Source organism: Pteropus medius, unplaced genomic scaffold, assembly GCF_902729225.1.
Source record: "Pteropus medius unplaced genomic scaffold, Ma_sr-lr_union100, whole genome shotgun sequence".
NCBI lineage: Eukaryota > Metazoa > Chordata > Mammalia > Chiroptera > Pteropodidae > Pteropus > Pteropus medius.
This window is the reverse complement of record NW_024349225.1, coordinates 13,945,877-13,970,390: the sequence shown is the minus strand read 5'-3', so window position 1 is coordinate 13,970,390 and position 24,514 is coordinate 13,945,877. Positions and strand designations below refer to the sequence as shown.

At 46.6% G+C, this 24,514-nt stretch overlaps 1 protein-coding gene across 1 annotated transcript in view; it reads right to left on the bottom strand.

The window, feature by feature from the left end:
- SELP (selectin P) overlaps positions 1-21,112 on the bottom strand; it is a 31,872-nt gene extending 10,760 nt beyond the window's left edge. Inside the window, exons 1-8 of the mRNA XM_039881500.1 lie at positions 20,897-21,112; positions 14,446-14,536; positions 12,351-12,737; positions 9,022-9,129; positions 8,401-8,586; positions 7,751-7,936; positions 5,384-5,569; positions 2,898-3,083 (exon numbers count right to left, since the gene is read on the bottom strand). Coding sequence (XP_039737434.1) covers positions 2,898-3,083; positions 5,384-5,569; positions 7,751-7,936; positions 8,401-8,586; positions 9,022-9,129; positions 12,351-12,737; positions 14,446-14,536; positions 20,897-20,899 — 1,333 coding nt within the window. The 5' untranslated portion in view covers positions 20,900-21,112. The remainder of the gene's footprint in view (positions 1-2,897; positions 3,084-5,383; positions 5,570-7,750; positions 7,937-8,400; positions 8,587-9,021; positions 9,130-12,350; positions 12,738-14,445; positions 14,537-20,896) is intronic.
- Positions 21,113-24,514: the final 3,402 nt, after the last annotated feature.

Here is a 24,514-nt window from a genome sequence, read left to right as displayed (position 1 = left end):
GGCAGCTCATTTCAGGCGCCTCTGTGCAGGAGTGGGAGTGGCCACTTCCTTAATACTTTCTGCTTTAGAAACGGACCTGATGACCTCACCAGAAAATGATGACAAGCGATTGGAAATAGGAAAATGGAGTAAAAGACTCCTCCTCCAAACTTCCATTCCCCAACTATCCCGCTTGGGGGTGTCTCACAGCGAGGAGGTGGTGGGAGACTCTGGCTGGACCCGGAGCCTGGCTCCGTTACACACTAGCAGTGTGTTCCCTGACAATGAGTTCTCTGAGCCTCAGTTGCTTTATCTATGAAATTGGAAGAATAATAATCCTTGCCTTGAAGGGATCCTTAGTTATAGAAGAATAATTTTTCAAAATTAAATCATATAAAAATGAAATTTAAAATGTTTTTAAAATCATGGACACAAAGTAGGCACTTAATGTAAATGGCCATCTGCAAATGCTCACCCCACCAGGCTCACCTTACAGTGACCAGCCTCAAATGACACAGCTCTTTACCACAGTTTATACATGTAGAGTTTGAGGTCCTAGGGGACTTGCTTGAATTGGAGATCATGCTCTGTGACTTTTGGCAAGTCATTTAACCTGTCTGAGCGCCAATATCTTTACCTTTCAAATGTGGAGAATAACATACATAGCTCCCAGGATTTTTTCAAGGGTCCATTTGCTAATTAATGAAATGATAAAGTCCAGATTAAATGTTGTCCCCCCAAAAAGAAGACTAAGAACATATGGTTTAGGGTATTTCCTCTTCACTGACCTGAATGAGCAGTGCATGGCTTTAGACCAGAAACAATGGCACTTGAACTGCTGGAGGTTTCGAGAGCATTCTTTGTACCTTTCTCTTCCCTTCCTCACTTCCATCTCCAACTACATTCCCCCTAAACTGATCAACTTGTCCAAGGACCTAGTTATTTTATGCCACTCAAAAAGTCGTTTTGTATTCAGTGTGTATGTGCGTGTATGGCGGGTGAAGGGAAAGGAGACAAGTCAAGAATCCTATAATCCATGAGGACAAATTGGAGGGTCTTGGTGGCCTTGCCTTCTGATAGCTGGGATGGGTACACTGGGGTGGGAGGGGCATTAAAAAGAGAAATCGATATCACTCTCTCAGAAGTATTACGACAGCTAGTGGATTGCAAGCCTCCTGGTCCCTTCCTGCCCAGCCCACATGTGGGTATTTCACTCGATGCTCACCCAGCAACAGGAGGAGAAAGTTCAGTCAGAGTAAACAAAGAACTAAAAGCAGAAGGGAACTGGGAGGTCACAGGAAGCCGCGGTGCATGCCAACCTCCTCGCTGTGAGACACCACCAGGCAGGACGATATGGGCAACGAGTGGTAATCTGTGCCCTGCACAGCCCAGGATTGCCCCGAACTCTGACCACCATGCTAACCCTCCTCAGGGACCCCGGGCTCTTCCCCAAAGCCACGTGGACTTTGTAACACGTCCCGACTTCAGTGCAGCCAGGTCGAGAGCTGAGGGGACAGGGTCACAAGCCTCACCCTGGTCTCTGCAGACCCAGCTCAGAAGGTGTACCCAAGCCCAGTGCCAGCGGTTGGCCATGCTCTCTCTGCCTGGGGATGAAGGACAACCAATGCTACTGAGTTTGTTCATTCACTCATTCACTCATTCACTCATTCACTGCTGACCTAACTTAACAGTGTCGTGTGTGTGCACGCACACTTGTGTGTGACCTGAATAGCAAGTGGTTTCCTCTCCATTAGTAACATAGACCTGCCTGCTTTCACTTAGACACCAAAACCTGTACAAAGTGAAAGGTGCATAATGCAGAATTAGCTAGTATTTTACCTATTTAATTTTATTATTAAAGTTGCATAAGCTGATTGCATGAAGGGAAAAGCGGATGGGAAAATACTGGAAGAATTCGTACAAGAATGCTAAGTGTCTATTTGATGGGGGAGGTGTTCAAGAGGACTTTCTTTCCTGTGGAGATCTCATTAGTTTTATTGTAATACTATGTACATGCTAATTTAGTCACCAGGAAGGGGACTGAGGAGACAATCTCCACGTTGTGTAGCAGGAACTGTGAAGGGCAAATGGTTTTGTATTGTTCCTTTATCTTCTTATTTTTCTGTAGCTTTTTAAAATGAAAATCTTGCTTTTTAAAAGCAGTATTTGGTATAAATATAATTTAAAAATTGAATACATTGAGTGGGAAAAGGAGGGGAGGATAAGAAGCATACCCCTGCCCTTCAGTTCCCACACACGGTTAATTAGAACCATTTGCGTTTCATACGATAGTGACAGGACACACTGGTTTTGTTTTATATCAAGTATGATGCAGATGTACACACTTATGCTGAATACGCACTATTTTTATTCTGAAAATTTTGTGACCTTGCGTTTATGGATTAGTTTCTCCCATTTTTCATCACTTTTCATCCTGGGCCCGTTTCTCCCATCTTGCACAAGTTCGGAGGATGTTTGCAGTAGGCCCCTGCAAACCCCGCCCCCAGCCCACCATCACACCCATGAGTTGCCCCCATTCCACCTGGACACTCCGTGGTTCTAGGGTAAAGTGCCAGGTCAGCTGTGGGACAACCCTCCTCATGCCATTTTGTCCTCTGGACTTCTCTCCACATGCTGTTTTTAGCCAGGCAAGAGCAGTTGGCCTGGTTCCTGACGGACCTGCAGGTCCTGCTAATGGCCCTGGTAATTGTGGGTAAGGGCCATTCCCATTGCCTGTCGCCAGACAGCCTGCCCCGGTGTCAGCTGCCTAGCCCCTGAAGTCATCTGCATTCAGAATCACTGGGTTACAGCAGGAAAGCGTTTATTAATTTTCCAGTCAGTTTCAAGTTTCTGGCTGCTCGGTAGTTACCTCCTCTAAAATTACAGCTGGGGAAAGCCCCACCCACAAAGAATCTCACCTTGGCATTCTGGAGCAGCCGCGCTCCAGTTCCCGGCAGCCAGACATCGTAGCTCGCCTGCCCCCACCAGGACTAAGCCCTCGTCACAGGTGAAGCTGCAGGTAGACTGGTATCTGGAGGCACCAAAGGGGCCGAAGCAGTGCACTTGGGCCCCTTTTGGAGCTGGAGGATCCTGGCAGTGCAAAGCTAAGGGAGAAGAAGGAAGGAAGAAAGGGGGTGAGCAAGCAGTCATACGGGGGTGCTCGTTGATTTCGACCCCTTAACCCGCTCTGATGCCAAGAGCAGGGGTTTCTGATTTGAGCACGTTTAACCTGGAAGTTGAGAAAAGTGTCATTTAATCATAACGACACAAGAAGGATTTTCTGACAAAAATGCTGAGAGCCATTGTTAAGCATTTTGGCAATATATATCAGCAATTTTTAAAGTATCATTCTTTTGGACTCAAGAATCTATGCAAAGTATGTAAGCAGATGCATATCAAAAATCAGTTCAGAGATTTTTTTTTATCAAGACATTATTTGTAAGGGCAAAATATTGAAAACAAGCAAATGCTATTAATCACAAGCTAAAAATAAATTATGGCAGATCCATGAAAGGAATATTAAAGGTCACTAAAAATGATATGTTTTACCTTGAAAAGATATGAGAGGTGTCTTATTGTAAATTGTTGAGTGAAAAAGCAGAATATAAATTGTATGATCTCATATACCATGATCTCAATCATATGAAATGGATGGTCCTAAATGGAGACAATACATGGAATCTATATATGTAAGGTCTTTTCTTTAAAATGGGAGCAATGATTATAACTGCCTCGCAGAGTTAGATTAAGTGTGATCTGCTGCGATTATTAGTAGCAGTGGCATTGATAGGTAGTAGTGACATCGTTAAAGCCATGCGTCAGATGCAGACACTGACTCTCCGAGTGGAAAACACTAGGGAGGGTCCCCCAGGGACTTAGCAAGAACATGTCTCTTGGGCTTAACGGCCACACATTCACCTCTTCTGGGTGGTCAGCTGCTTACCCACCCAGAGACTAGAGCGGCTCCAGGGATCCCTTTGGGTCCCTCCCTTTTAAGCATGTCACAGGCTCTCCGTGTCTTTGTCTCTCAGACGATACATCCACAGTACGTCCCATTACGCTCACTAAGCCTCCCTATCACGGTGCATGGTTGTCTGTTCCTCCACAGCCTCATTTTCCCCCAATATTTTATTGTGGTAAAATGCACATGACATATAATTTACTGTTCACTGCTTATTCATTTTTAAGTGCACAGTTCGGTGGCATTAAGTACATTCACATCATTATGCAGCCATCACCACCATCATCTCCAGGACATTTTTCATCATCTCAAAAGGAACCTCCATTCTCAATAACTACGCACCCCCGTCGTCCCAGCCCCTGGCCAGCCACCCAGCTACTTTCTGTCTCTGCGGTTCTGTCTGCTCTAAGTGCTAGTGGAATCATACAGCATTCGCTTCCTGTGACTGGCTTATATCACTTAGCATAATGTCTTCAAGGCTCACCCATGTTGTGGCACGTCTCAGAATTTTCTTCCTTTTTAAGACTGAGTAATATTCCATTGTATGTATATACCATATCTTGCTGATCCATTCATTTCTTGATGGACACTTTCGTTGCATCCACATTTTAACTAGTCTGAATAATGTGTTACAAACATGGGTGTACGAATTTCTCTCCAAGACCCTGCTTTCGACCACTGCCTCATTTTTAAATCAGGATATACTTAGACTCAGGGGATTCACATAAATTGCTGAGGGATCTCAGTAAATGGCAGCAAAAAAATGCCAACATTGCACTTCTGGGACATGATTTCTGTGCGGGGTACCCCTTGTAAAAAAAAAAAGTAACCCTAGTGACCTCCCTATGCTTATTTCTCATATAAAAGCAAAAAAATTGAAAACATGAGATATTGAAAGATCATTCTGTAAAACCAGATCACGGACACATGATTCATACGGTAGTGCTGTCATCCTTGTGATGTCTACATTCGTAAAGCTCCCAGCAGTTTTAGCCTGTTTTATACACATTAATTCATAACCACCAGTGAGGCAGGCAGGTAAGGCAGACCATAGTACTCCCATTTTACAGAAGACACCGAGCTGCAGACGTACCAAAGCTTGTTGCCAGGAAAGGACAGAACTAGACTAAATGCCTTGTCAGTTACTCTCCCATCATCCCCTGCTGTTCCTCACGCATCATTCCTTCCTCCCTGTCCCCGTCACGCCAACCCACCCAACATGTGTCAGTCAGTGCAACCCAACCTTGAAGTCAATATGCTGTAATGAACATGTTTTGGCTAAGACTGGCTTTGCTCCCCATTTCATTCCTGGCGCCCAGCACAAAGGGCTTGGCACGTAGTAGGTTCTTAGTGAATGTCATGAGTAAATAACAGTGCTCAATGCAGATGCCGATACCTTTAATAGGCCGAGAGGCACAGAGAAACGTCATGATGTCACAGTACCTTGACAGACTGGGGCTGGCGCTGTCCACTGTCCCACATCGGCACACCGAACTGTGTCAGCTCCTCTCAGCACGAAACCCTCGGCACAGCGGAAGCTACAGCTAGCATTGTACTGAAACGCTCTCGAGGACCGGGAACAATCCACGCTTCCATGGGCAGGACTCCCCAGCGGCTCACACTCAACAACTAATGGAAAAATCTGTTGTTTGAAACCAGGAAATGCAAGGGCTCGGTCCTTTCTGAGGAGAGCCCTCAGAGGTGCTACATCTTGCTACCACATCGTCAGGATGTCCAGAACCCCACATCCTCGTCTTCCAAGGGGAGACCGCCTGGAATACCTCCCCAGGCTCCCCTTTGCCTGGATCACCCCCCTGCCTTTCAAGTCTCAGCTTAGATTTTGCTTTCCTTGAGAACCTTCCCTGCCCACTTTGACTCGGGGTGAGAACTCCTCCAGTGTGCTGCACAGCCCCAGTTCCCGCACTGTTCACGCACTATGGTCATCCTGCCACTTGGAGCGCAGTGGGTCATTCATATGTGCCCAGAGGCTAGCAGTGTCTGACACATCAAATGTGGTCTTAAATATTTATTGGAATTATTGGTGGAATTGGCTCTGGGGAGAGCAGATATAGAACAAGCTGACCTTTTAAGGAACAAGCTGGAATAACACAGCTTATTGTTGACACTCTATTACCTAGCCCCATGAAGTGTTCCGGAGTGGGCTTTGTCCCTGGAACACAGGATCATCCCAATCAGACTTCAGCTGCCCAGCGAGTGCAGCCCAAGTTGAGTTCCTGAGCACAATTAAGCCCCAAGTGGCCTCCGTTCTGATAAAGACCGGTTTCCTCATGCTCTTCCTGATAAAGCATTTCATCTGCAGGCCATTCCTGCTTTTTTCAGAGTGTAAAGACTACGCTTACACCCTGGGGTTAGGCTTCCGGTTTTCACAGAATCGGGCATGTGAGAGCCAAAGATCCTCTAGCATTCCTCTCTCACTTTACAGATGCGCAAAGTGAGGTTCAGCAAGTTTAAGTGACTTCCCTAAAGTCTCATATCTAGACAGTAGCAGAGCTGAGCTTGCGATCTAGGTCTCCTAGGAATTCTCAAAGCCAACTTTTAATTTTCTGTTACCCTTTTCTTCCTTTCTGCCATGTAAGCTGAGGGTGTGAGGCATTTGTACAGCGTTCGCTTTGTGGTATTAAGTAACTGCCTCGCATTGCGTCACTGCCTGTTTTTCAATGCAGTGTTCCTCTTCTCCGCCGTCAAAGGCCATCTCCGAAGGCTGCGATGAGTAATCCCCCTCTTTGTCCTAATAGCCGCTATTCTGACTCCTTCTCAAACATAGGACATTGTCCCACAGTTGTATATGCCAGCAGGTCAAGAAGGGGGGAAAAAAGAGGCAGAAATTAAGGTTGATCCAGTACCCAGCTTTATGCTAGGTACTTTATACTTGTCCTTTAATTGTATACTTTTTATATAGTTTATCCTCACCAAAGCACCTTGCAATTCCCAGCTCATTGCACAGATGAGAAAACCACGCCTCCTGGAGGGTGAAGAGCTGGCTCCAGTGTCAGAGCCTAGAGAAGGTCGTCATGACGTTAGGTACCCTTGGTTGTTCTGCTGTGCCATGACTCCTTCCTGGGCAGACGGCGGCTACTAAAGGAAAGCCCTACCCTCACAGGCTGGCAAGGGTGCAGCAAAGTGTCCCAGCCCCGCACTGCACAGCCAGGTCTACACTTTAATTTACAGCTGGAACCATACGCAAAGGCAGCAAGGGGGTGAACACGGTCCACGGAGTTGCCTTTGCACAGCTAAAGAGGACAGCCAAGGGCGGAGACACAGGTCCCGAGTAGGGGAAGACGGTGCCCGCAGCTGGAGGGCAGTGGTAGAACTGCCGCTGGCGGCCCGATGGGGTAGGGGGCTCGGGGGGTCAGCCTCACGCCGTTTGCCCTGACTTGGAGCACCAGTCCTCAGGGCGACCCGAATCTCTTACAATCTCTGCCAGCTCTCTTCTTAGTCGTCTATTCCAGCTGCCTTGACAGGCCTGTCCTGGTAGGTCTTTTGGTGTCGACTTAGAGATAGATGTAGATGCCACCCTTTCCACGTGTGTGAAATTTATGAATGAGGCCATTCTGAACCTGCTTGATGGCTGTGAGCTTTGCGGAAGGGAAGATTTTTAAATTCTGTTTGTAGTAAAATCAGCCTCTTGTTTTTCTAGAGCCTGACACGCTTTTCCTGACCCACGTGTATCCATCTAGCTGAGTGGAAGGCAGGACAGTGAAGGTGTGGCCTTTCGGGTCAGCTTCATCCGTACTCCCAGCAGGAACCGGGCGCAGTGGACAGTATACCTCCCCAGCCGCCCGCACTCACCTTTGCACACCGGGGCTGAGGCTGTCCACTCCCCCGAGGCCATGCACTGCACCACCTCTGGCCCAACCAGTACAGACCCCTTGTCACAGCTGAAGCGGCAGCTGGGCTGGTGCGGGGCAGCCTCTGCAGTATGGAGACAGGTCATGTTGCCTCGCTCAGGAGCCCTCAGGGGTGGGCACCGGGTGGCTGAAAACAACCAGAGCAATGGTGTGAGTACCTCGGAAACCTGAGGACATTGTAGCAGCTATCTGTACCTGCCCAAAGTGACAGGCAAGGCGACGAACTTGGTTAGATGGTACGTTTCAGTAGCTGTTCGGAAAGATCCAAACCCCCTTACTTTTTATTTACTGTTTTTAAAGAAGCAAGGAAAAATTATCGAACATAATATTCAACCCCTAAGTCCTCATTATTGTACTTTGTTCACTTTGCAATTAACAAGGGGAGAGAGGACCCTCTGTAACGCTTTTGCCCGAGAATCAGGACTTAGGCTGGTCCCCCGCTCTGCAGGTATGTGGAGCTCAGAACCGGTGCTGCTCCGTGGGTTTCATGCAGAGCCTCACCGCTTCCCACGTTTTTGAGTAGAGAGAGCGTGTTCTCCCTTCCGAAGTTCAAGTTGTCAGTGAGGATGGAAGGAATAGGGGTCTACGTACCTTCACACTGTGGGGGCTTATCGGTCCAGATTCCAGAAGCCAAACACTCCAGCTTGTGGGGTCCACGCAGTGTGTACCCTGGGGCACAGTGGAAGCTGCACTGTGACTTGAAGGAGAAGCTTCCCAGAGGGTGGTGACAGCTCATGAGCACATGTTGAGGGAGCTCAGGTTCTCCGCACTCTCTGACTGAGGGGACAAAATACTGGTTTTTCCATTGCAGGCTTAGACGTGAGGCGATGGAACTATGAGTATAGCCCTCTTAAGCCCGTCTTTCTAGGTTTCCAACCCGACCTGGTCATCTTGGTCCCTTCGTATGGGCTACATCTTGAGAAATAATCATTCTTCACTGGTTTTTATTTCAAACAAGTAAAATTTGACTTTGCTTTGCTTCTGTTACATTTCTTTTTCACCCTCTAGGATTTTACAAGCAGTTGTTCTAAGAAGAAAGCGTTTTGACCCAGAGCGTGTATCTAAGAGCACCCCGAGGGGGGCAGGCGGGCAGATGGAGGGAACTTGGGACCCGGCACCCGCCTTCATGTGCTGGAATCTCCGGCGTGGCTCCCTCCCTGCATTGCCGCTGCGGGCGCCCCGCGGCCGCAGTGACGACAGCCAGCTGCTCACCGTGTTCACACTCCGGCCCGTAGAAGCCCTGGGAGCAGGAGCAAGTGTAGTTGCCGATGGTCTCGATGCACTCTCCTTTTTCGCTGCAGGACGTTTCCTGGCACGAGGCTGCACGGGGGCAGAGGGTCAGAGTGTGCGAAGGGGAGCTGGATTCTTGTTCAGAGCCACAGACTCGGCTCCTCTCGGTGGGACCGAGACAGCTGGATGACAGAAAACTGGCGTCCTGGGGAGCCAGCCTGTTCCCTGTGAAGGGCATTGTGGGAGCCGCTGGGACATTGCATGGCTTCCACTCCAGGCTGCGTTCACTGCTCCTAGGGAGGGACTGCTATGTGTGGACACAGAGGGACAGGCAGAGCCACCAATGGAGTGTAGACAGAAACTCCTCTGTGGTACAAAATAGACTGTGGCTTTTTAACCGAGAATACTCACTCCACTATTCAGAAGCCCCTGTGACCGATAGTACAGTAGATCGATTAGGAACCAGATGTGGGGTCACACACGTGTGATCAGAATCCTGGCTCTGCTGCCTACTATATGTGATCTCAGACCAACCACATCATGGAGCCCAGCGTGTCCATGGTGACGGTCAAAACCCTGCCACCTTTTGTTCATTTCAAACCTATGACCAGAACCATGTGGTAGAGGAGCAGAGGAACCAGATGAGATGTCTAAGACCTACTCGTGGTAAAAGCACACAGTCTCATGAGGAGATGTTTCACAGGTCTAATATGTGAGCCTTAGGTGGTGCAGAGCCTGGCCAACCTGCCAGGCCCCCTCACTAAGTCTGCGCCACGTGGGTGACAGACTGGAGAAGGGCTGGCCTTTCTTTTGCAGGAGCCTCTGAGGATGTATGCGCTGCGCAGGGGGTGGAGGGTTAGTGTTGGAGCTGATGCTGTCCAAGCACTGAGGACGCTCGCTGAGGTTTTTACAGGCGAGGTCAGAGCCTGGGCGAGGTCAGAGCTGGGTGAGGTCTGTGGCTAGACTACTTTCTGCTGGTGTTTCCTCTACGCTAAGCCCTGGCCACACATTAGTCCACTTCGGGGTCTATTACAAGAGGAAATGCATAGGTCACATAGAGGACAATGCTAAATGACCTCTGTTTCCTCTCAACTCTGAGATGCTCTAATTCTGTAAGCCATGCAGGGTTCTGCAGAAGTTCCCGTGACACCCAGAGAGGTTGGTGGAGCTCCACTGAGCAGGCACCAGGAAGGGTGTCAAGTAGAGAAGATGCAGGAGGTCGCAGGAGCTGGTAGACAGAGATTTGGTCTGCATCTCCCATCCTATCCACCTTGGCCGGTCAGGGTGTACCCTGAGGCGAGGCGGAAGTGCTTTGCAGTAGCAATGCCTGCCCGCCTTGTGTTCTCAGAGCGTACGAATGTTCTGATTGTAGCTTCCTTGGGATCTCAGGAGTCTAGGAATGAAAAAACAGCTAGTATTCTATATCTTACTCCATTTCAGGGTTTCCAAGCAGGTTATAACTTGTTCGTCCCTTTGGAACTCCAAGAAAGAACATAATGATGATTCAGCAAGTAAATTTTTTTCGATAGCCTGTTCTGAGGTCTAACACATCCTGACATTTAGGGAATTATTCAGCTTAGTTTCTTGTTGCAGTATACATATCTATTTCTCATCAGTCTCCTACAGAGAACTGGTGGTTCCCTACACCCTTTACATCTTGAATGGCAAGATGCCGATCAGCGATAGTGGCTGCCTAGAGCATTGCATTAGTGGAGATCAAAGCCAACTGTACTCAGGTGAAACTGTGCCGATCAGAGATGTCGGCCAGCATTGCAGGTTAGAGGGGCGGCAACATTCATGCCGGTAACTTTCAGTGTCTTTTCCGTCTTTTCATTTTAATTCCTTTATTGGAAATGACTATCTTGCAGATACGGATGTTGAAGTTTGGGTGGGGATCGGAAGCAGTGGCATATTGGAACACCTAGTGGCAGCCAAGATCATCTGACGGGGACAGTGCTAGGGAGGCATTGTCCAGAAAGGGGAGGGTGCCAACTGGGAGAGCAGGTCGATGAGCTAATGTCCTGGTAAAATCCATCCCAGCCTTTGAAGAACAAGTTGTTAATTAATTAATTTGTTTAAGAATAAATAAATAATTTATAAAATGAGACCTGACTACGTAACAATGCATTTATGGATGTTTTCCCTCAGCTAGGAGGCTCTGGCGAGGAGAGGGATAAATGGAATACTCTCTACGGTGAAGTCTGTTTCCACCGTCGACTGGGGGAGGTGTTTATCATCTACGGAGTTTAGAGCATAGATAGCACAGCGTGACATCTGGAAGATGATTGACTGCAGGGGCAGCTTCAGAGCACCCAGGGCTCCCTCGATCAGGGGGTTCCCTTGCTAGTATTCTCGCTAGCCTGGTGCCATGTGCTACAGGGCTGCGGGCTCCTCCAGACAGACAGAAAGGTGGGGTCAGATCTGGCACCAGGTGTGTGGCTCCAGGAGGACAAGCTTTCGCGCATGTCTGCTTAGTCTGGAACTAGGGGAGCTGAGACTCAAACATACCCACAGCATCTCACCTGCAGTTACCTCTTCCTTTTCCTTGTCCTCCAACCCCCACCAAAGTCCAACAGACCTTTAAGATCTGTTGTCACTGAAGGGAGTCTATAAAGCTCTATGATCCTTGGTCATGTTCTCAGATTGTCTCACGAGAATGTAAAGCAAGGAGTGTGGTGGCCTGTGTGGCTGAAAAACACCAACTTTGGAGTCAACGTGAGTTGGAAACTGGCTCTGTCAGTAAGTAGCTTAGAGCCCGAGGCAGATTCCTTACTAGCTCTGAGCCTTCCTCTCATCAGCAAAATGAGAGTAATGGAAGAGGGTGCTTGGTGAGGTTCTCATGAGGACTGAATGCAACTGAAATGAAACGGATTCATGACATATGAACCAATATCGTAACGACACCTAGAACATGTTGATGTTCAATGGGTATTATTTACAGCCATGTCTCCTAGGGGTGCAACCAAGTTCCCTCTCAGCTCATACTCTCTCTTACGCCAGGCCGTAGTGGTACAAAAAAGCTCTGGACATACATTTTAGGAAATTAAAATTTCCTGGGCATCTGTTTCATCAGCTGTAAAATGACAAGGGCGGGCCATATGATATTAAAATTTCTGTCTAGTTTCAAAAGTCCAGTTTTCTCTAATCCTGATCTGTTTTTCAAGGTGCTCCCTAACTAACGCTGTTTGATTGACAGCTTACCCTGTTTTGACATCTCTGATTTTGTGACTGCGTTTCTCAGTGGCTGTATCAACAAACCAGGGGCAGCGTATTTTTTAAACAGACAAATTTCAGAGTAGAGAAGACCCTACCTGTATAGCACAATGCCCGCTTCTTTCTCCAGCACGGCTCATCATTCCACTTGCCGGGGGCCGACAAACTCTTGATGTAGATTTCCACGCAGTCCTGGTTGTTCTTCTTGTTGTTGGGCTCGTTGTCAGCCCAGTTCTCAGCCTCCTTCGTGAGAGTCTTTTTGGTTCCCACCCAGGTCCAGTTATTATTGATCTTTCGGATCCCGATCCAGTAGTAAGAGCTATAGTAAGGTATGATGTCATTGAGGTAAGCAATCTCATTTTTATTCTGGATGGCCACTAAATCTGTGAAGTACTTCTGGCAGAAGTTCCGGGAGAAATTCCATGAGTATGCGTTGGTACTGTAATTGTAGGTCCAGGCTGCCACTTCTCTCTGGTTCATTAGTTCTACACAAAAGAAGAGTGAGTGTCAGGTTAGCATCGCTAACCGGAAGGAGGCTCTGAGCATCAGTATGCTTCTGTGTAGTCAGATGAGTTTCTGACCAGAAGACAGATACCCTAAGCATGACTCTTTCATGCTGAATCTAGTTGTTTTAAGGAAAAAATGTGATTTCCATCTTTTACTTGAAAGGATACGTGAAGTCACAATAGGAAAATGTCCTCTTCTGAGGATCTTTGGTATTAAGGATTTGGAATCATAAGGTACCAGAGTGGGAAGGGACCTGAGAAATTGTCTAATCTGTTCCTCCTTTTTTAAAGTAGAACGTGCATAGTAAGTGATTTGCCAGCTCCAAATTAAATGATGTATAAAATGTCTTAATGGCTTCCTCGTATCTGCACGTTCTGCCTCTTCACGTGGAGGATAAGATGTGTTATTATCTAGAGCCTACATGCTGGCCCAGCCTCATCACCTACCATATTTACTTTCTTAGCAAAACAAGTCCCACTTCCAAGCCTTTGCACCTGTTCTTCTGCTGTCTTGGCTGCCCTTCCCCCTTATGCCTGGTAACCTCTTCCTCTACCTTCGCTGATCTCCCCAGGTAGGCTTGGGGTTCCTTCCTCCAGACTCCCACTGTACCTCGACTCTGCCTTCACCTCCCTTAGTGCTGTGCATTGTAATGTCTGTTTCTATCACGTGGTCTACACCTGCTAGATTGCGATTTCCTGATGGCGGTCTCTTTTTCTAGCCCTGGATCCTTAACACTGAGCACAGAGCTCGGTACTTAACAGGCGTTCAATAAGTACTCGTTGAGTGAAACACAGCAGGTCTGTGGCAGAGGCAGGTTAGAAATCAGATCTCCTGATGTGCAGTCTTATACTCATTCCACTGTTCTTGGCCGTTTATCTTTGATAAATCACTTCCTCCATCTCTGCTTACTTATTTGTTAAAATAGGGTTTAAAACAGGCCTTTTAAATAAACATTTGTAATATAAAAAGAAATAAAGAATGTGCCCTATCACACACGAAGGGCATGCACGATGATGCAAAATATCGTTATCACAGCGCGTGGAGCTCACGGGGCCAGAAAGGCCAGTTCCCATGTGAAGAGGTGCACAATGCAAGCAATCAGGCCTGGAAATGGCTCTCCTTCCTGTTATTAAGTCTTTTCCTATTCAGTCTCCCTCTGCCGCCTGCACAAGAGTCAGTTATGTTTGTCCCTTCCTCACTGACACCTTATTGCATTGTTTGGTCATAAGACTTTATTCTAATATTGCCAGGGCTACATTATGACTTTCATGGACTCTAGGTAATTTTGCCTTAGTAGGCTCCTTCCTCCATAATAATATATTTAAAACTATATTTTATAGCTGTATTAGCATAAAGCTGAATATATTAGCATTATATACTGAAACATTTTATTTGACCTAGAAGGAAATAATTTTTAATAAGTTAAAACATTTTGGGGTCCCTAAAAGTAATGTAGGCCTTTGCCTACTGTGCCTAATGGATAAATTGGCCCAGGATGTATCCATTTAAGTGCTTCCTGAAGCCTTTCCTACCAACACGATGATGTCAGGCTCATTTTCTTCCAGGAATCCGGGCTTAGACAGCTTTCCCATACCTTACAACAGCTGGCCACCATCTTTAATTTCTCCTACTTGGAGAAGTTACCATAATTACTCGGGGCCATGTTAAGGGTCAGCATAAGTTTACCAAAGATCAGGACACCGAAGCAAAGCACTTGGGCAGTTTTCAAGACCGCTGTCTGTACTCTCCAGTTCCAGGAGCTTTTCAGGCAGCTAGCCTGAAACAAGAAAAGAAAATCTTTTTTGAGTATTCACATGCAATCGGTGTGGCCAAAAAAATTCTAGTTGATATCATTGTATTGAGTTATAACCCTGCTCGTTTCCTCTGGTGGAGGTAGGCGCAAGCCTGTTCCCTTCTCGTTTCTCACTGCTCTGCCTCTGAGTCGGACCCCGGTTGGACACTACGCCAACACTGTGTCATTTCTTCATTCATTTGATTTACATTTATCGACTAACTACTTTGTGCCACTGACATTTTTCTTTTATAATGTATTTTGTAATATGCATGCAAGAAAAATATCATCATTATTATTATGCAATCTCCCTTTAAGAAGTTGTATGCCACACCCAAGAACAATAGGAAGTCACATGAAAACTCCCTGGTCTACAGAGATAATATCTGACCTGTGCTGTGAGCATCACTAATCGTGCAGTGTTGTGCTATGCCATTCATTGTCATACTGATCCATACTTTGTCTTCTTGCTTTGCTGTTTCAGCATATATCTAGAATACCGTTCAGCATTTAACATATATGTATGCATACACATTTTAATATTTATGCGTGTGTGTGTGTGTGTGTGTGTGTGTGTACACAATCAATGTATTACCCTTGGATCTATAGCAAGTATTATTTCTCATGAGCTCCCTCTGTAGGGATCTCATCAAATCTCTCAACATTTTAAAATGTTGTCAGACAAATAAGTTCTAGAAATGCTATCTTATCTAACTCCCTCATGTGGCTCATGAAAACACTGAAGGTTGGAGAGTCTGAAATAACATATTTCAAAATGACAGCAGCAGAGCCTAACTTTGGAACAAGAGCTTTTTCCACTTTACTCTTTTACCTTCAGAAACCTCCTGGCCTCCAAATCCATGCTGCATGTTGTTGTAGATGACAGAGTATGTGACATGGCCAAGCCCAGCTACTATGTCGGTATGCCTATAAAGCTACCCCGACATGACCACCGACATAAACATAGCTCATTTGCTTTGCGATTGAAGCGTTATCATTCTTCCAGCCAGACTGCTACCTGAAGTCCCTCCTGTATAGAAATTCGGAATTACCACATACACCACAGTCCAGTGACAGATGACGTAGGGGAGCGTGTGTGCATGTGAGCTTGAACAAGGCAGCGGGACAGACATAAATCAGTGCAGCTCTCCCAGAGAGTGGGATTATCTTTGAATAAGGAGCCTGGCACTTTTCCATTTAGGAATTCCCGAATATTGGCTTTGATAAATAGGCATATTTCGTATTTTTTTTTTATGAGCTTAGACACTAATCAGGGGGTCTCTGCAGAACCTGTGGTCAAACACTGAGAATATCCTAATGTTGGGATTTATGGAGCTGTTTACTTGCACGGGAAGTACGCTGAGAATCCCTTACTGGGGACTTGATCCCACTGTGTTTTCTCTGGATTATGTTGTATCACCAGCTATTATAGTATCACATTTCTGTTCAATACCCACAAAGTACCGTTCCAGGTGCTACAGCAGAAATCTTTAAACCAAGATGAGCCCGACTTTCCAGGTTGTTCACAAGCAAGGAGAATTTCATTAGCTCTACATTCAGATTTCCAACTTCCAAAAATATACTTTCCTAAAACCAATCCCCCTAAGAACATGAGTATCTGCCTCCCATTTTACAAAAGAAGTCATGCCTTTTACTAATCTGACTCTTATTAATTATGGGGCCTTACCCTGGTATGTAAAAAACATTGATACGCCAAACAGAGACAATCCAAAATATTGGTATAGTTAATGAGACCTCGAGTGCTTCAGATGATAGCGTGACAAATCTTTTTCAAGTCCAGGGGTTTCCATTTTTCTCCTTTCGGCAACTTTAATGAGGGATCAATTAAGTTGTTAGATGCTAAATCATTGACTAAATGTTGATGATAAATCACTATGTAATTTGGGGCATATTAACTCGGAAGGAGTTCAAAGAATTGACATTACTGTGATCAAACGGCCATTTCTCTTTACTTATTCATATAAATGAAGTTTCTCAATGTTTAAATCCTTAAATATGAAATATTAGAATAGGATTGATGCTGACCTTCTCTGATTGTATTGATAAAACTATTCATTCACAATTACATGAATAAGGAAAAAGCCCCTCTTCTCATTTAGAGATGTATCTTCAATAGCGTTTTAAATATAAAAGTTTGTTATCGAAATTCATAGTATGTTGATGCTGTCTTATTTAATTATTTACTGAAAATGATTGTCATGCTAACGCAATCAGAAAGGAAAAAATTAAACATGTAGAGACTTAGGGTTTCAAAAAAGTTGGATCTCCTCAATTGAGAGAGCGAGCAAGACAGAGGGGGTGCTGGTTTCAAACACTTTAAGGTTGAGAGGGCTGGGGGGGCACTTCTGTCCAAGGAGGGACATCTAAGAAAGAAAAACGCAGGTCACTGTGCACCCCCTGCTCTCTGTTTTTTAAAGTCACCAAATACCAAGAATCCCGTCTCAGAGATTATTTGCGAGGAGAGCTGTGTGACACCGTGAGGATCACTGCCAAGTCCGTCTAGCGTTTCTCCAGCCTCTGCAGCAGGCCTTTTGGACCACGAGTGCTCACGGTGGGGCCACCACCCCTCCCCGTCACTGAGACTCGATGCATTTCGGTGACCTGCCCACACTTGCTCACCTGAATATGCTGGGTTAACACAGTGATTCATTCTTATTGTCACAGGGCTCATGAACTCTTTAAAATGTTTGATAAAATCCCTAGTCAGAATTCTTCAAAACATGCACACTTACAATTTTTTAGACAATCTCAGAAGATTCGTGAACTCACTAAGTCCGTCCATGTTTAATGGACCCCAAGTTCACATCTCTGTGTCAACTGGAAGGCACCCTGACGCGCTGGCAGCTGGCAAGGGCTTTGCGTGTGGGAGTGGAGGGTGGATGGTGCGTAAAAATCTTCCTTTGAGTAATAATTGCCCCTGCAAATCCCTTGGGGTGGGCGGGCCTTCTCACACGTGCTCCTCCTGCTCTGTCTGCGGTGCCTTCTTCAGGACAGTGCAGGTCTAGACTGCTGCAGAGCTAAGGGCTCCGTTCCTAGGAAATCAGAGGACACCCTCTCTGGGGCTCCCGGCCCCGGGCACCGCCAATTTCTGCTTTAATGCTGTCCGCCAGCCCCCTGGGAAGGACTCGGAGGCCGGGTCATTAGAATGACATCCTGGGCCCGTGTCATCCTCCTTGAGGCTGCTTCGTACCGCAGTTACCCTTAATTTTACTTTGACAAAGAACTAAAAGTGATGGCAGGTGAAGAGAGGGGCAGAGAGAAAGTGGAAGGAGCAAGTGTTTGTCTCTGAACCGCACTTTGCATGGGAAGAAGTACTCGATGCCGACAAGGGTCCCCTGGCTGCCAGCGTCCAGGTGCCTTAGAAAGTTGGCAGGACTGAGACCACAGAAGCAGATTCGGTTCTGCATTGTAAATCACAGCTTTGCACTTTTAGAAGCGGAATCGAACAGTGTCCCTCCCCAAACCCTCTGTCTCCTGCCCAGGTGCCGCCCGATTTCCCGCCCACATCTGCACTTCGGCTTTCCCGGCTTCCCTTCCCTCCCTCCCCTCTACCCTGCAGCCCCGGCCCCCGCAACCGGCCGTACCGCCGAGGCCCCATTACCAAACCCACTGAAGACTTTGTGCTCTTATCCTCTTTGGCCTTTTGGCAGCAATAAATACCACTGACTACTTCCTTTGGCTTAAAATGCTTCTCTCGATTCTTCTTTTGATTCTTCTCTGATGTCTTGAGCATTTTCCTGAGTTTCTTCTGAATTTGCCTCAACCCTCTGCCTTCGCTTGCAGAGACAGAGGTTGCCCTTGGTATTCGCCACTATGACCCAAGTCTCTTATCACTCTGCTGCTTTCCTGGGGCTCCTTGTGGTTATCTGTCTGCCAATGGCCTGCTGTCAGCACCTCCAGCCCTGACTTCTCTCCTAAGCATGAGGTCTAGATTCCAAATTTAAAGCAAATATCTGAGCAGACAGCTGGAGGGAGCTGCTGGCAGAGGTTTCTCGAGGGGCTTTGACTTACTCAGGTCTGAATTTCAGCTGTAGCAGAGAGCAGATGCCTAATGTTTAATAAATTTGAATGAACGGATGAACGATAATGGCAGGGAAATGACTGAAGGGAAGACGGAAGAGTGTGCTGAAGAAGAAAATGTTGGGAAAATGGGAGATAATTGTAACTAAGGACATTATGGTTACAGCAGTGGTTGTATCAACTTTAAAAGAGCATCGTAGTCAGGTAGACGAGCATAAGGAGGCTGTATAAAAAAGTGTTCTTGGCAGTTTGTCTCACTCTGTGTGAGTGTGAGAGAATCAAGGGGCACGATGACTCATATTCGATGTGAGACAGCGAATGAGCAGGACTCAGTCTCCTGACTCCATGTGGTGGGATAGAGGTGTAAGAGGAGGAGAGCTGGAAGAATCGAGGGCTGTTACCACTGCGCCCCGTGTCTCAGGGAAGCCTGGAGGGGCAGCAGACAGCAGCAGCTCTTAGAAGTAGGGGAGGAGAAAGCAAATCTCAATCTGAATTTGCTCTGCAGTGGGCGTGACTCTCTGAAAGCCTCTGGCATCAAAGGAGGCTCATTGAAAGGATGTATGTTTTTGCTGCCAGACAATATCACTCACTCAAGTCCCATAACCTACCTGCCTTTGGAGACCCTGAAGTCTTCCATCAAGTGAGACCAGGGAGGGAATACCAAGGATCTCCCCCTTGTCCAAACCCTTCACATCAATCTGTCATCAAATCATATTGACTTTACCTTCTGAAGAGATGCTGGCCCTTCTCCCGATTTCCACCTTACTGCCTGCAGCACTAGTTCAGACAACATCGTTCCTTCCCTGGACCAGGACAGTCATCTTCTAATTGGTTCTTCTCCTCAAGATTACCCATGTCCCATCTCTCTTATGTAGTTGGAATGATGTTTCTAACACACAAATCTGATCATATTGCTTCCCTACTTAAAATCCATCAGTTGTTCCTACTCCATGAGCAATACATACAAATTCTTCAAGATGATACACGCAAAACTATTCAAGACATGTCTTCCTCCTCCTGCCATCACCCCTCAATTCGTGCCCCCATCATTCTACAATGCATTTGTAACAAAACATCTTATAGTTCCCAGAACACAGCGTATGCTCCCTGTGCTCTTCTTATGCCCAGAGACCTTTCCCTTCTATGTGCATCTAGCTCTGTAAGTTCAAAATTCTCCTCCTCAAAGGAGCCTACCCTGTCACCGGTTCCCTCCTCCCCCACACCGAGGTCGGAGCTTTCTTGTTACTGCCTGTGTTCTTGCCCATTGATTTATTAAGTGCCTACAATGTGTCAGCCACTGTCCACGGCGCAGATGTTAAAGTGACAAAAACAGACAAATTCCAGTCCTCATAGGACGTACATTCTATTGAGGACGACAGACAATCAAATAAGCACCAATAAACATACAGTGGTACTAAGCAAGTAAACCTGAAAACCAGAAGATAGTTATAAGTGACAAATAGGAAATTAAGGTGGGGCGTTAAGGTGGGGTTATGGGATAGAGTGACTGAGTTGTTACGTTAGCCAGGGGGTCGGGCAGACCCCTCTAAGGAGGTGACATTTAAGTTGAGAGCAGAATGACCAGAAGAAACCAGCCAGTTCGAGGCAGGAGGAAGAACATTAAAGACAGAAAGAAACACTAATCCGAAGGCTTTAAGGTGGAAGCGAAGTGTGGAGTCTTCGAAGAGCATGAGAGTATTAGTGTGGCTGAGGTGGAGTGAACAAGGGGAAGAGGGCGGGATGCAGCTGGCGACAGATCGGCGCGAGCTTTGGAACTAAACAAAGAGGGGAGATTTTGTTCTAAGTGCAATGAGAAGCTCGGGGGTGGGAGGGGCGGGGGACTTTAAGGGAGGTAGTGAGATGGTCTAATGTTGAAGTCAGGGGTCCTAGCGGTTAATTGAAAAGGTAGGTAGGGGATAGATCTGTGGGTCTGAGATGACAGTCACGGAAGGGAATCCAGTTGCCAGGGTTCTGAACAGACAGAGTCCCCATGAGCCCCAGCAGGAGCCAGAGGACAGGAGTCCAGAGGCAGCCAGTGTTGAGCCTAATGGTGCAGCTTAGTGGACACGCAGCCCTGCAGGGCACAGCAGCTTCCTTACAGCATGGACATGACTTCAGCTGGCATGGGTGTTGGGAAGGTCCAAATGATAGCAGGGTTTCAAATGCTTGCAAACTCTGAAGGGCTGTGCCACACGAAGCTCCATGACCATCGCTATTCCTCATTCCCTCAACCTTCACCTGCCCGACTCAGCCCCAAACCACTTCAACTCAGCCACTTCCCACAGAAAAGAGAAAGGAACTTACCATCTCTGCGACTCGGCTGGCTGTCGCTGACTCTCGGCGCCTGCCCGAGCTGGACCTCTTATAGGCTTGCCGCCTCCCCACAGTGTCAGGCTGTTTAGAAAAGCAACTTCCTATTCACTTTCCAGGAATTCATCACAGCCCTTCCCATTAAGTTAGAATGTCGATGATACGGGAGCAATGCAGGCAACTGGGAAAGAGCAGTCACCAAGGGTGCAGGGGAGTCGCCTCTCCCAAGGAAGGTGGTCTGGAGACAGGGGCAAGTCTGAGTCACTCCTGACATGCCGGGCTGAGTGGTACAGAGACAGTGCCCATGCCCCAGGGGGACGGATGTCCTCTGATTGAGATATGAGCCCCGGTGTAAGGTCGTACGCTTGGGAAACATACTTTGTCTTAATCATAATGTCCTGGTGTACCTTTTCCAGTGACTGTGAAATTCCAGTGCATGTTCACTATCCCAGCAGCCTTCTGAGGGAAAGGAGCAAAAATAGTAACAAAAAGAATTAGGTCAGAAAGGAAAAAGCCACTGAGGGTTTTCTGGCAATTGGGAGGAGGGATTGTTGGAACACTTTTGAAAGGAAATACAGAACAGATATGGCTCATTACTAGAAAGGACTTCTGCTTCTTATATCGGGAAAAAGGTGAGAAAATGGAAGAGTTGTCGTGTGGGGGTCGAGGGCTCTGTGGCTGAACCACCTGAGCCCCGTCTGGACTCTGAGTGCGGCTCTCGATTATGCATGTTACTTGTACTGTCTGTGCCTCTGTTTTTCAGCTGTAAAACAGAATGATAACAACAGAACTCATTTACAGGGTTGTTTGATTAAATAAGTTAATATGGAGAGTGCTTAAAATAATCTCTGGCACACAGTTAGCAGTCAACAAATGTAAGCTGTGATTATCGTTCAGATTTACTATCTGACAACAAAATCAAGTATGAAATATTTAGTACCAAGTCAGAAAACCATAACTCCAATTAATCCTCTTGGAATTCTAGCTGTGCAGTAGCGAGTGTTATCTTCACTCACTCCATGATTGTGACGGCTTGGAAGTGGGCATCTCATGGGTAGATAAAAGATGGAATGAAATAGAAAGATCTGGAAGGCAACCCAAAGATGAAGGTGATTTAAGGCGCTCGGGGTTGCATTTGCCATTTGGCATTTGGGACCAAGAGGGAGGGAATAATCACATAGTAGAAATGGAAAGCCCGGTGAAGGAGGTGGTGATGGAGGGACGAGAGTGGGGGGACAAGGCGCGCTGAGAGAGGAAAGAAGGAGGAGCTTCGAGGTTGCATGACACAGTGTCGGAGCGTGGCCAGGGGCCAGACTGCCTGGCACCACCACCCAGCAGCTGTATGACCTGGGCAGGTTACTACCTCCTTGCGCTGATAAACAATAATAGTCACCGGTAGTCACCGCATAGAAGCGTCAGGACGATTACACGGATTCACATGGACAACACCCGGCGTCCTGCGGGTGCCTCGTAAGTGTCAACCGTCTTTCTGTAAGCCTCACCTCCACTTCCTTCTGTCCTTACTCTCACTCCCCAGCCGCTCTTTCTGGCATGGCCTCATTTAAAAAAAATTTCTCAGATGGGTCTGCGGGAAGATGCTATGCAGGCTGTGGACAAAGATGTCAGCTCTCCCCAGATGCTTTAGGGAGATGCCGTACACAGAAGCTGTATGAACTTCCAACTCTTCCTGCTGAAATTCTTTTTAAATTGGTCTGTGGTATTCTGATCAGGCGTTTCTTTTCACTATCTTTGCTTTCCAGTTTTTAAAAGGGAAGGAAAGGCCAGGAAATTAGTCATTTTGGCAAAAGTCTCAAATAGTAAATATGAACTTACACAAAACTGTCCACCCACATAGACTTAATTGGGAATCGGATTCTCTACCTAAACATATGTATGCCCACTTAGCCCGATCCAGGGATTCATTTATTCATATTACACATTACTGTATTATCATCTAAGGACCTGTTCTGTATTATCATCTAAGCCAGGGGTCCCTGACTCCTGAGCCATGGATTAGTACTGGTCCATGGCCTGTTAGGAACCAGGCTACACCGCAGGGGCGAGAGGTGAGCCAGCGAGCGAAGCTTCATCTGAATTTGCAGACGCTCCCCAGCACTAGCATCACCGCTTTAGCTCTGCCTCAGATCATCAGGCGTTGGATTTTCATAGGAGCACTGGTCCCTGGTGCTGAAAAGGTTGGGGACCGCTGATCTAAGCTACACTCTGGAGAGATGAATGAGATACAGTCCCTGTCATGAAGGAACTCAGACCAGCGGAAACACAGGCACAGAAACAGAAAATGATGAGCAATATGGAAGAAGCAGTATAGACACACGTTCTTCTGCGAGCCCCACAAGAGGACAGCTAACTCAGTGTGACGATGGCAGTGGAGAAGTAGTTAGAAAGGGTACTTAGAGGGCATGGCCCTGTAGCTGAGTGGAATAAGCCAGATCCTTTTGTGCAAGCTCGGTGGTTGGACATGCACACAAGTGCTCTATACTCAGCAGACAAATTAAGAAGTGGTTTTTCTTTGAAATCATAGGTCCGTGATAACCACAGTAGGGAACACTAGAAACATAGTTAAATGGGCGACCTCCTAAATGAACACCATGAAAAAACTAGTTAAAAGTCACTGAGGAAGTGAAGCAAAGATATTTTTATATTCACGAGCTACCGTTACTGAGCACTTATTCTCTGGCCGGGCCCTGTGCTAAGCATGTTAGAAACTGGATCTCATGTAATCCTTCCCCTGACTTTAAGAAGTATATTCCCTTTGCACAGCTGATCTATCTGCTCAGAGATTATTATGACATGCATTTTATTAAAAAGGAAATTGAGGCTTGGAGGGTTAAACACTTTACTTAAAATGACAGAGCCGATAAATGGAAAATATAGGATTGAAATTCAAGTCCAGATGAAACAACATCATATTAAAATATGGGTTTTGTCATTAAACTCTTTAAAAAGTACTTTCTGGAAAGAGAAGAAGAGGCCCCTCTGACCCGCTTCTCTTGGTTCTCTGGCGAGTAGTCCGTGTTCACGCTCTGGTCACTGAAGAGAAATTAAGCGTGAAGCAAAATCAGGACAAGGTGTTACATCTCAGGCCGAATTCTTCTGTCACTGAGCACATTAAGCAGAGGAATCACAGGGACAAAATGCATTCTACACTTCCTCCTGATATACACACACTGTACATGCACTTAAAAAATAAAAAGAGTATTTTCAACTATAATGAATTTCTTATGGGTCAGGGGAATATAGAATTTTTTCTTTTCTCTTTAGTATTTGCCCCTATTATAAGCTCCTAAATTCAGACTCAAAAATGTAAGACCTCCTTTGAGATCCTTGCCCGTACCAGCTCTGGGCTAGTTTAAGTTTAGGGTTGTGTCCTGGGAACGGAATAAGGGAGGCCCGCAGAGGAAAGAACAAGTCTGAGAGTCAAAACTGGAGGCCACAGCTGACATCAAAGCAAAAAAGCAGGAGAGGAGGGGCTTTGCGACTTCGATGGCATCTTCCACTGGCCTGAGGCCCCCAAGGGAGTCTTATCAGTGGATCGGCAACTTTAAACTACGTTTCAAAATTGGCATAAATGCTTAAAAATTGTTTGTTTTT